General features: G+C 44.9%; 1 protein-coding gene across 9 annotated transcripts in view; it reads left to right on the top strand.

Annotated features, from left to right (window-relative positions):
* The window catches only part of LOC149317974 (phospholipid-transporting ATPase IF-like), a 142,547-nt gene that overhangs the window by 115,285 nt on the left and 14,251 nt on the right, over window positions 1-13,011 (top strand). For 2 of the 9 annotated variants that reach the window (XM_089508768.1, XM_089508766.1), the window contains one exon: window positions 2,790-2,913. The exons of the other annotated variants lie outside the window; for them this stretch is intronic. In XM_089508768.1, the coding sequence (XP_089364894.1) occupies window positions 2,790-2,913 (124 nt within the window). The remainder of the gene's footprint in view (window positions 1-2,789; window positions 2,914-13,011) is intronic. 9 annotated transcript variants of the gene reach the window in all.

Genomic DNA, 13,011 nt, shown 5'->3' with positions numbered 1-13,011 from the left:
CAGAAATCTATTGAATGGCCATTTGGTATCTCATAATTGTGAATGTTTGCAGGTAGACCTTGATAAATTAGTAACAGATGAAGCAGTATGTCTATGAGTCATAATCTGAAGTCTGATTCTTCAAACTTATTGATAAATATCAGAATTTCCTGTTTTTTCTTCTCAACTTAAGAAATATTAATTACTGTTTATGATAAAGTCCCCAGCGCAGACATGCACTGAAACTTTATTTGAAAGTGAAGCTAGGATACCTGATGTAGCTGCCTTGTTAACTCTTTACAGCTGACAGTGTTGATTTAGCTAGCTTTACCTCTATAGAACCCTGTGGTTTAAAGGAATATTAATTCTTCCTTGCCTGGTAGCATTGTGGCAAACAGGAATAACCTTCTCATATTAGGATTTGTGGAGACATTGGCCTGTTACAGACTGCCAAAATAAAGCTGCTTCGGGTCTCTTTGGAAGTATGCTGTTTAAATGATGCATGCATCCTAAGAATCCGGAAGCTGCACCAAAGCTGCACTCCTATGCTTAGGAATGGAGTGTGGCTTTGGTGCGACCTCCGGACTCTTAGGACCCATGCATCATTTAAATAGCATACCTCCAAAGAGACCCGAAGCAGCTTTATTTTGGCGGTCTGTAACAGGCCATAGTTCCTTAAACTTAATTCTACCTCTGGAAACTTGTTTGAAAAGCAAGTTATAAATTAAATGTTAAAATAACTATATTATTTATTGCACTAGCAAAACTATTTGTAAATGAATCCATTGGTAAATATGGTACTTGCAGTGTACTTAGGCTGCAAGCATCCTCAAACTCTGAAGTCTTGAAGAGACATATTACAGAATTGGAAGTGTTGGTAAGAAAACACACTGTGAAATCTCAAGCAGAAATGGGTTGATATTTTGAAATATGCAATAATTTTGTTAAACATCTATTCTTCAAAAACACAACAAACAGAAATGCTGCAAAAACCTAAAAGAAAATTGTTAAAGTGGAAATGTTGACAAGTAGTAATTTCATGTTTATCGTGACTTTTGAGTATATTATTTAATCTAACATTTATATATTTTGCATATGTAGTCATTCCCATAATCTTTCTCTGACATCTGCATATAATTAATTCCATAAAATTTCAGGAAAGACATGAATTAACAGTACTAAAGTTTTAACAGCCAGAACATGGCATATTCGGGCTTAATGAATATAGAGGCTGCTGCTAATTGGTTAACAAATTAATATTTGATAACTGAAAAATGAGATGCTGTTTTCAAATTTTATCAGCCAAACTCTTTTGAAAAGCTCTAAAACCTAGTTTACTATATATCAGTGACCAATAGCCATTAAAATTTTGTACTGGAAAATGTTAGTTACCTTAGAATTTTTTTAGGCTTTAAAGAATGGGATAAAGGTGTAAAACATCAAATAATGCGTCTGCAACTTATTGCTTCAATCAAAGCATCCATTTATTGAAGACATATAGCTAGGTGCCCAAGTTTTGGTAGATGACTAATGTAAATGGCATTATTTTTATAGGAGTGGATTCCTTATTTTCATCTCTTAACATCACGAAGTAAATCAGGCAGGAACCAGGCCGTTGATCCAAGCCATAGTAAGCAATGTGGTTAGTAGAAAGCTGTAGTTTAGAGTAAGTGACACTGATAGATACTGTGTGTGAAATAATTACAAAAGGTTAATACACTAGCCTTTAGGAATTCAAATTCTTCCTGCTGAAACTTATGTAACAAATGGCTTAACGGTGGCCATGTTTTATCTTAATAATCCTAAATTATTACTGCACTTCATGAATTGGATTTCATGCATTATCATTAGAAGATTTTAAAAAGAGCCACGCCAACTTTATGAATGAAGTTGTCTTGTGTAAACTGTGTTCAGTACCATTCATGAACTACTTGAGAATATGTCCCATTTTACTCCATAAGGAGGACCACGTGAAATCATAGCTGGGGCAGGAAATATGCACAAGAAGTTTTTGTCAGGTTTCTTGTATTGTGTTGTCCACAGTTCTGTGCAAACTAAAGCTCTGCTCCTAAAAAAGAAAAGAAAAATGCAAACTGCTTTAGAAAACTCCCAAATAGAATGGTTACTCCCTGGTCAACCGATGGACTTCAGAAAGCAAAATGTCTCTGGCATTATTATTTCAAACAGCTTGTACTTACTTTAGAATAAACTGGAAATGAGAGATGCTTTTGGTTGTAAAGCTTAAGCCTCAGTACCTGTTTTCCTTTTTAAAAAAATACATTATTGCAGAGTCAGATGCAACTGATGGAACAGGTACTAAGCAATTATATCCTGTCCCATTTTCCCCCAGCCAGCACAGATAGGTTGTCTTGTTGATAACCATCTGTTGTGAGAACTGTAAGGCTATGTGTATTCAACTAGAAGAAAGGTTTTTTTTTGTTCCACTGAAAAATGAGACAAATGCCTGTGAACATCTCCACAATGCTCACCAGCAGTCTGTCGCAGGGTGCTGCATGAAGTATTGTGGACAAGTGGTTTGCAGTCAGTTTCCCCCTACAATGGCTGCAGCTAACAAACCTGTGCCCAGTTCTCTTCAACAAACTCCTATGGCAAATTGTTTCAATATCAATATATGTATTTCCTTTCATCCCCATATTCTGAGTGCTTGCACTTCATCTGTAGGGTACTTACATGTCAAGGGAGTTAAAACTATATAAATAACTTGGTGTTCAGTTTTTCTGCTTTCTTCACATTGAAAGAGCTACAGGGTGTTTCATAAGATCTGTTGCTTTTTTCTGTCCTTTTTTTAGATGGAAGAGGAAAGGTACTCATTCAGCTCAGCATGTGGTTTTGCTAAAAGCAGGCACAGAGGGGAAGACAGTAGGCAACTTCTGACTGGTGTTCTTAGGCAGGAAGAGCTGTCGTGTGTCCTAGGTAGTATTCTAGCTCTGTGTATCTTGTCTAAATCAACATAGATCCATCTCTGGTGCCCTGTTGTCCCACATTTTCACTGTAATGTACTTTAACATGTTGGCATGCCTCAAGATTTTGCTTTTTTGCTAACTTGATTACTAATACTGTCACATTAATTTAATTTACATGTATTACACTGCCCCCCCCCAGCAATTTTGAGGAGAAATTTGTTGCAATGCAACTGGGATATTCAAAGCAATTTCAAAATGGACCATAAATGTACTAGACTGTAGATCAGTAGTAGGAGAAAGTGGTTTCCAGGTACTAGATTACAGCTCTCACCAGCCTTAACCAGCATAGCTAACAATGAGGGAATCATAGCAATTGTAACACAGCAGCATCAAGTTCCACAATCCTGCTTTAGGAGATACTTTATATGTTCATAGATATAGTCCTGATTTGGTGTAAGATCTTCTCTTCTCCAATTATCCCCCTCCCAGGAGGTCCAGGCTAGTATCCATAACGATATGTGTGCATAAGAAAAAGCACCTTTGTGCATGTAACACGTAGCCTGTTGGATCACTTTGAATGCTAGTGTGGCATATTTGAGCCCCTAAGAAATAGCTTGGAGTAGAAATAAGGCAATATAGCTTAAGAGACCTTTTAAATTTCCAGTTATATAATTCCCACTTGGAGTATTTACATCAGAATTAGATATACTTTACTATTCCAAGAAGGACAGAGGAAATATGAGAAAATGCATGAAGGTATAGAAGCCAGTCCTTTCATTGGAAGTCTGATTAGCTGAAATCTAAAGTCTTTGTTCCCAGAACCACAATTAATTCATTTGTTTGTTGCATCACAATTGGAAGGATTTCCTACCCTGTGGTTGTAAAATTACCACCACAACTACTAATACACAAAAGAAAATTCTATCCTAATGGGGTTGTTTCCAGTGATACTGTACTTCTTACACCAGAGGGATGGTTTCCAGCAACAGTACTAATGTACAGAGCAATTAGGAAGAGCTACTTAAGTGATGGTTCAATGAAGTCATATTGCCTGAATAAAACTGACCATACAAAGAAATACTTGTTTAAAAAAAAGCATGTGTAAGCTATTTTCCTAAGAAATGTTAACAAGGCAGGTTGGTGGCTTGTTTTGATCTGTAAATGTGTACATGAAAATGGAAATGTTGCCATATAGGTAAAGCAAACAATACATTCTGAAGATCCAAAGTAAATATATTTTTAACCATTTTTCCCAGATAATTTGGGGTGATTCATAGAATCATAGAGTTGAAAGAGACCACAAGGGCCATCCAGTCCAATCTCCTGCCATGCAGGAACTCTCAATCAAAGCATCCTTGAGAAATGGCTGTCGAGCCTCTGTTTAAAGATCTCTAAAGAAGGAGACTCCACTACACTCCGAGGGAATGTGTTCCACTGTCAAACAGCCCTTACTATCAGGAAGTTCCTCCTAATGTTGAGGTGGAATCTCTTTTCCTGTAGCTTGCATCCATTGTTCTGTGTTCTAGTCTCTGGAGTAGCAGAAAACAAGCTCGCTCCATCCTCAGTGGGACACCATTTGTGTGCATTTGGACCATATAGTAGAATTTGGACCTCGCTGTCTCACTAAACTCAGTTTTATAGCCACTTTGTGATATCTGCCTCCAAGGCAGTGTTCAGACATAATTTTAAAGAAGGTTTATTGCCTTAGCTCTGGTTAAGATCCCCTATATGTGATGATAGTATGACATCAGTCCAAAACACACTACAGAAATAATCCAGTTTGAAACTGCTATAACTGCCCTTGCTCAATGCTAGGGAATTCTGGGAACTGCAGTTCTGTGAGACATTTAGCCTTCTCTGTCAGAGAGATCTGGTCCCAGAGAGAGGCAGGCAAGCTCCAACTGCCTGCCTGTAAGAAGAAAAGCCCTCCCTTCAGCCACCATCTTGAGGGGAGAGAGGCAGGCAAGCTCCAACTGCCTGCCTGAAGAAGAAAAGCCCTCCCTTCAGCCACCATCTTGGGGGGAGAGAGGCAGGCTAGCTCTAACTGCCTGCCTGTAAGAAGAAAAGCCCTCCCTTCAGCCACCATCTTGGGGGGAGAGAGGCAGGCTAGCTCCAACTGCCTGCCTGTAAGAAGAAAAGCCCTCCCTTCAGCCACCATCTTGGGGGGAGAGAGGCAGGCTAGCTCCAACTGCCTGCCTGAAGAAGAAAAGCCCTCCCTTCAGCCACCATCTTGGGGGGAGAGAGGCAGGCAAGCTCCAACTGCCTGCCTGAAGAAGAAAAGCCCTCCCTTCAGCCACCATCTTGGGGGGAGAGAGGCAGGCTAGCTCCAACTGCCTGCCTGAAGAAGAAAAGCCCTCCCTTAAGCCACCATCTTGGGGGGAGAGAGGCAGGCTAGCTCCAACTGCCTGCCTGAAGAAGAAAAGCCCTCCCTTCAGCCACCATCTTGAGGGGAGAGAGGCAGGCTAGCTCTAACTGCCTGCCTGTAAGAAGAAAAGCCCTCCCTTCAGCCACCATCTTGGGGGGAGAGAGGCAGGCTAGCTCTAACTGCCTGCCTGTAAGAAGAAAAGCCCTCCCTTCAGCCACCATCTTGGGGGGAGAGAGGCAGGCTAGCTCCAACTGCCGGCCTGTAAGAAGAAAAGCCCTCCCTTAAGCCACCATCTTGCGGGGAGAGAGGCAGGCTAGCTCTAACTGCCTGCCTGTAAGAAGAAAAGCCCTCCCTTCAGCCACCATCTTGGGGGGAGAGAGGCAGGCTAGCTCCAACTGCCTGCCTGAAGAAGAAAAGCCCTCCCTTCAGCCACCATCTTGGGGGGAGAGAGGCAGGCTAGCTCCAACTGCCTGCCTGTAAGAAGAAAAGCCCTCCCTTCAGCCACCATCTTGGGGGGAGAGAGGCAGGCAAGCTCCAACTGCCTGCCTGTAAGAAGAAAAGCCCTCCCTTCAGCCACCATCTTGAGGGGAGAGAGGCAGGCAAGCTCCAACTGCCTGCCTGAAGAAGAAAAGCCCTCCCTTAAGCCACCATCTTGGGGGGAGAGAGGCAGGCTAGCTCTAACTGCCTGCCTGTAAGAAGAAAAGCCCTCCCTTCAGCCACCATCTTGGGGGGAGAGAGGCAGGCTAGCTCCAACTGCCTGCCTGAAGAAGAAAAGCCCTCCCTTCAGCCACCATCTTGGGGGGAGAGAGGCAGGCTAGCTCCAACTGCCTGCCTGTAAGAAGAAAAGCCCTCCCTTCAGCCACCATCTTGGGGGGAGAGAGGCAGGCTAGCTCCAACTGCCTGCCTGTAAGAAGAAAAGCCCTCCCTTCAGCCACCATCTTGAGGGGAGAGAGGCAGGCAAGCTCCAACTGCCTGCCTGAAGAAGAAAAGCCCTCCCTTAAGCCACCATCTTGGGGGGAGAGAGGCAGGCTAGCTCTAACTGCCTGCCTGTAAGAAGAAAAGCCCTCCCTTCAGCCACCATCTTGAGGGGAGAGAGGCAGGCAAGCTCCAACTGCCTGCCTGAAGAAGAAAAGCCCTCCCTTAAGCCACCATCTTGGGGGGAGAGAGGCAGGCTAGCTCTAACTGCCTGCCTGTAAGAAGAAAAGCCCTCCCTTCAGCCACCATCTTGAGGGGAGAGAGGCAGGCAAGCTCCAACTGCCTGCCTGAAGAAGAAAAGCCCTCCCTTAAGCCACCATCTTGGGGGGAGAGAGGCAGGCTAGCTCTAACTGCCTGCCTGTAAGAAGAAAAGCCCTCCCTTCAGCCACCATCTTGAGGGGAGAGAGGCAGGCTAGCTCCAACTGCCTGTAAGAAGAAAAGCCCTCCCTTCAGCCACCATCTTGGGGGGAGAGAGGCAGGCAAGCTCCAACTGCCTGCCTGTAAGAAGAAAAGCCCTCCCTTCAGCCACCATCTTGAGGGGAGAGAGGCAGGCAAGCTCCAACTGCCTGCCTGAAGAAGAAAAGCCCTCCCTTAAGCCACCATCTTGGGGGGAGAGAGGCAGGCTAGCTCTAACTGCCTGCCTGTAAGAAGAAAAGCCCTCCCTTCAGCCACCATCTTGAGGGGAGAGAGGCAGGCAAGCTCCAACTGCCTGCCTGAAGAAGAAAAGCCCTCCCTTAAGCCACCATCTTGGGGGGAGAGAGGCAGGCTAGCTCCAACTGCCTGCCTGTAAGAAGAAAAGCCCTCCCTTCAGCCACCATCTTGAGGGGAGAGAGGCAGGCAAGCTCCAACTGCCTGCCTGAAGAAGAAAAGCCCTCCCTTAAGCCACCATCTTGGGGGGAGAGAGGCAGGCTAGCTCTAACTGCCTGCCTGTAAGAAGAAAAGCCCTCCCTTCAGCCACCATCTTGAGGGGAGAGAGGCAGGCTAGCTCCAACTGCCTGCCTGTAAGAAGAAAAGCCCTCCCTTCAGCCACCATCTTGGGGGGAGAGAGGCAGGCAAGCTCCAACTGCCTGCCTGTAAGAAGAAAAGCCCTCCCTTCAGCCACCATCTTGAGGGGAGAGAGGCAGGCTAGCTCCAACTGCCTGCCTGAAGAAGAAAAGCCCTCCCTTAAGCCACCATCTTGGGGGGAGAGAGGCAGGCTAGCTCTAACTGCCTGCCTGTAAGAAGAAAAGCCCTCCCTTCAGCCACCATCTTGAGGGGAGAGAGGCAGGCTAGCTCCAACTGCCTGCCTGTAAGAAGAAAAGCCCTCCCTTCAGCCACCATCTTGGGGGGAGAGAGGCAGGCAAGCTCCAACTGCCTGCCTGTAAGAAGAAAAGCCCTCCCTTCAGCCACCATCTTGAGGGGAGAGAGGCAGGCAAGCTCTAACTGCCTGCCTGAAGAAGAAAAGCCCTCCCTTAAGCCACCATCTTGGGGGGAGAGAGGCAGGCTAGCTCCAACTGCCTGCCTGTAAGAAGAAAAGCCCTCCCTTCAGCCACCATCTTGAGGGGAGAGAGGCAGGCAAGCTCCAACTGCCTGCCTGAAGAAGAAAAGCCCTCCCTTAAGCCACCATCTTGGGGGGAGAGAGGCAGGCTAGCTCTAACTGCCTGCCTGTAAGAAGAAAAGCCCTCCCTTCAGCCACCATCTTGAGGGGAGAGAGGCAGGCAAGCTCCAACTGCCTGCCAGTAAGAAGAAAAGCCCTCCTTCCGACCACCATCTTGGGGAGAGAGAGGCCAGGGCCTGAAAGACTAAGAGCCCTCTTCCGACCACCATCTTGAGGGGGAGAGAGGCCTGTTATGTTTGTTTGTTTGTTTTTTTACTTTGTATTGTACTTCCTGTTGTACACCGCTTTGATCTATTTTGGAAAAGCGGTATATAAATAAACATTATTATTATTGTTATTATTACAATAAGCTACAATTCCCGGGATTCCGTAGCACTGAGCCAGGACATTAAAGTGGTCTCAAACTGGATTATTTCTACAGTATGTTTTTGGACTTTGGTTTATCTAATGCAGTCACACTGCTAGAGCGAGGGGAGGCAAGGTGTAACATTGTCCCGTCACACCCCTTTTTCTGATAGAAATAAGACAACTTAGAATCATAGAGTTGGAAGAGACCGCAAGGGCCATCCAGTCCAACCCGCTGCCATGCAGGAACTTTCAGATCAAAGCATCCCCAACAGATGGCCATCCAGTCGCTGTTTAAAGACCTCCAAGGAGGGAGACTCCACCACTCTCCAAGGGAGTGTGTTCCACTGTTGAATAGCCCTTACTGTCAAGAAGTTCCTCGTAATGTTGAGGTGGAATCTCTTTTCCTGGAGCTTACATCCATTGTTCCGGGTCCTGTTTTCTGGAGCAGCAGAAAACAAGCTTGCTCCTTCCTCGATATGACATCCCTTCAAATATTTGAACAGGGCTATCATGTCACCTCTTAACCTTCTCTTCTCCACACTAGCCATCCCCAGCTCCCTAAAGCATTCCTCATAGGGCATGGTTTCCAGACCCTTCACCATTTTCGTCGCCCTCCTTTGCACTTGCTCCAGTTTCTCAACATCCTTTTTGAATCGTGGTGCCCAGAACTGGACACAGTATTCCAGGTGGGGCCTGACCAAAGTAGAATAGAGTGGCACTATTACTTTCCTTGATCTAGACACTATACTTTTATTGATACAACCTAAAATTGCATTGGCCTTTTTAGCTGACGCACCGCACTGTTGACTCATGTTCAACTTGTGGTCCACTTGGATTCCTAGATTCTTTTCACACGTAATTTCATGCAGCCAGGTGTCCCCTATCCTATATCCGTGCATTTCATTTTTCCGCCCTAAGTGCAGTACCTTACATTTCTCCCTGTTGACATTCATTTTGATAACTTTGGCCCAGCTTTCTAATCTATTCAGGTCATTTTGAATTTTGATCCTGTCCTCTGGGATGTAAGCTATTCCTCCTAATTTGGTGTCATCTGCAAATTTGATAAGTATGCCCCCAATTCTGTCATCCAAGTCATTGATAAAGATGTTGAATAGCACTGGGCCCAGGACAGAGCCTTGTGGGACCCCACTGGTCACTTCTCTCCAGGATGAAAAGGAGCCATGGTTGAGCATCCTTTGGGTTTGGCTGGTCAACCAATTACAAATCCATGTAACAGTTGCCTTGTCTAGCCCACATTTCACTAGTTTGTTTGCAAGAATGTCATGGGGAACCTTGTCAAAGGCCTTACTGAAATCAAGATATACTATAACCAAAGCATTCCCTTCATCTACTAAATTGGTAATCTTATTTTTTTAAAAAAGAGATTTGTCTGGCATGACTTGTTTCTCTGAAACCCATGTTGATTTTTGTGAATATGGCATTGCCTTCTAGATGTTCACAGACTCTCTGTTTAATGATCTGCTCTATAATCGTTCCTGGTATAGATGTCAGACTAACTGGATCCTCTTTTTTCCCCTTTTTGAAAATGGGGACAACGTTTGCCCTCCTCCAGTCTTCTGGGACTTCTGTTCTCCAGGAGCTCTCAAAGATTATTGCCAATGGCTCCGATATTACATTTACCAGTTCTTTTAATACCCTTGGATGTAGTTCATCTGGTCCTTGAGACTTATATTCATTTACGCTAACCAGGTATTCCTGTGCTATCTCTTTACTTATTCTGTGCTGAAATTCCGCTATTCTGTCCTCTGTTCCATTATCCTCAGGTTGAGTACCCTTTGCCTTTTTTGAGAAGACTGAAGCAAAGAAGGCGTTGAGTAATTCTGCCTTTTCTTTGTGCCTTGTTAGCATTTTGCCATTTTCTCCATGTAGAGGCCCTACCATTTCCTCCTCCTTCCTTTTGCTGCAGACATCAATACCAGGAAAGATTCTGGAGCAGATCATTAAACAGAGAGTCTGTGAACATCTAGAAGGCAATGCCATAATCACAAAAAGTCAACATGGGTTTCAGAGAAACAAGTCATGCCAGACAAACCTAATCTCTTTCTTTGATAAAATTACCAGCTTGGTAGATGAAGGGAATGCTGTGGATATAGTATATCTTGATTTCAGTAAGGCCTTTGACAAGGTTTCCCATGACATTCTTGCAAACAAGCTTGTAAAATGTGGGCTAGACAAAGGAACTGTTAAATGGATCTGTAATTGGTTGACCGGCCGAACCCAAAGGGTGCTCAACTATGGCTCCTTTTCATCCTGGAGAGAAGTGACCAGTGGGGTCCCACAGGGCTCTGTCCTGGGCCCAGTGCTATTCAACATCTTTATCAATGACCTGGATGACAGAATTGGGAGCATACTTATCAAATTTGCAGATGACACCAAATTTGGGGGAATAACTAATACCCCAGAGGACAGGATCAAGATTCAAAATGACCTGAATAGACTAGAAAGCTGGGCCAAAGCTAACAAAATGAAATTCAACACAGAGAAATGTAAGGTATTGCACTTAGGGCGGAAAAATAAAATGCACAGATATAGGATGGGTGACACCTGGCTGAATGAAACTACGTGTGAAAGGGATCTAGGAGTCCAAGTAGACCACAAGTTGAACATGAGTGAACAGTGTGATGCGGCAGCTAAAAAGGCCAATGCTATTTTAGGCTGCATCAATAGAAGTATAGTGTCTAGATCAAGAAAAGTAATAGTGCCACTGTATTCTGCTCTGGTCAGGCCCCACCTAGAATATTGTGTCCAGTTCTGGGCACCACAATTCAGAAAGGACATTGAGAAACTGGAGCGTGTCCAAAGGAGGGCGACAAAAATGGTGAAGGGTCTGGAAACCATGCCCTATGAGGAACGACTTAGGGAGCTGGGGATGTTTAGCCTGGAGAAAAGAAGGTTAAGAGGTGATATGATAGCCCTGTTTAAATATTTGAAAGGATGTCATATTGAGGAGGGAGCAAGCTTGTTTTCTGCTGCTCCAGAGAACAGGACCCGGAACAATGGATGCAAGCTACAGGAAAAGAGATTCCACCTGAACATTAGGAGGAACTTCCTGACAGTAAGGGCTGTTCGACAGTGGAATGCACTTCCTCAGAAGGTGATAGAGTCTCCTTCCTTGGAGGTCTTTAAACAGAGGCTGGATGGCCATCTGTCAGGGATGCTTTGAATTGGATTTCCTGCATGGCAGGGGGTTGGACTGGATGGCCCTAGTGGTCTCTTCCAACTCTATGATTCTATGATACCCAAAAGAGCCCTTTTTATTGTTCTTAACCTCTCTAGCAAGCCTGAGTTCACTCTGCGCTTTAGCTTTTCTGTCCTTACTCCTACAGATGCTTGCTATTTGTTTGAATTCCTCTTTGGTGATTTCCCCCTTTTTCCATTTCTTATACATGTTCCGTTTAAAACGTAGCTCAGTTGAAAGTTCCTTGGGCGCGTTACAGAGCGCTCAAGAAGGGTGCTCTGCCGCCGCCGTTGTTTGCTACGTCCGAGAACCGCAGCGGCCAAACCGCGTGGTTCCTAGGCACAGCAAGAAAGAAGCACCAAAATGGCGCTTCTTTCTGCAATCCGGAAGTGGTGCCGCGAGGCGCTAGTCACACACTCGCGGCGTCACTTTTACCACGCGACGTCCGTACGCTATGCATCCGCAATATCAAAATGCCCCCCCCCCCGTGTGGACGGGCGCCGCCATTTTGTACGGACTCAGTCCGTGTTAGGGTTGAGGGGCATCCAGAAGGGATGCTCCTTCTCAACCCTAACACGCCCCTTCCTAACCCTAGCACGCCCCTTTGGCGCATCTGTAACGCGCTTTGGTCATTCATCCTGGTTTCTTGAGACACCTCCCATTTTTCTTCCTTACTGGAACTGTTTCAGATTTTGCCTTCAGTATCTCCCTTTTGAGAAACTCCCATCCATCCTGAACTCCCTTCTCTTTTAGTATTCCTGACCAAGGGATCACCCACAGTATTTCTCTAAGTTTACTAAAATCAGCTTTCCTAAAAGCTAGAATGCATGTCTGACTATGCCTGGCTTCTCCTTTCCACTGTCACTCCCATCTAATAATCCCACCACTTGCACCCTATTAACCAAGTCATCCTTGTTGGTTAGGATCAGATCTAAAATAGCTGATCCCCTTGTTGCCTCTTCCACCTTTTGGGCAATGAAATTGTCTTCGAGGCAAGTGAGGAATTTGCTAGACCTTGAGGATTTGGCTGAGTTTGACTTCCAGCAAATAGTTGAAGTCACCCATCACTACTACATCTCTCTTTTCTGTCCTAGAAAGGCATCATCCAGTTCCTCAGTCTGACTTGGAGGTCTGTAGTAGACTCCCACAATAACATCCTTGTTGTTTCCCTTCCCTTTAATTTTTATCCAGACACTCTCCACTTGGCTTCCAGTATTGATGTCCTGGATTTCTTCACTGGTGTAAATATCTCTGACATATAATGTTATTCCTGCTCCTTTCCTGTTTGGCCTATTTCTCTTAAAAAGCTTATACCCCTCTATTTCCACATTCCAATCATGAGGCTCATCCCACCAGGTTTCAGTGATGCTTATTATATCATATTTGCTTTGTTGTGCTAGGAGTTCAAGTTCATCTTGCTTATTTCCTAGATGCCATCAAGAGAGGTCATTAAATTTTTAAATTCCTGCCACCACCCTAAGAGAGTCAGTCAGCCTTGCAAGCATTAAGGCTAAAGAGGCAGCATTCCACAGCAAGTTTCTTGGGCCCATGGAACTCCTTAACTGGTTTGCTGTGTGCAAATGTAACAGATAACTATGGTGTACAGAAATCTCTTGGAATTATG

This window comes from Sceloporus occidentalis, unplaced genomic scaffold, assembly GCF_023333645.1.
Source record: "Sceloporus occidentalis isolate IW3139 unplaced genomic scaffold, rSceOcc1.0.p SCAF_2, whole genome shotgun sequence".
In the NCBI taxonomy this organism is placed as follows: domain Eukaryota; kingdom Metazoa; phylum Chordata; class Lepidosauria; order Squamata; family Phrynosomatidae; genus Sceloporus; species Sceloporus occidentalis.
The sequence above is the reverse complement of the archived record's forward strand: the minus strand, read 5'-3'. Positions and strand labels throughout refer to the sequence as shown.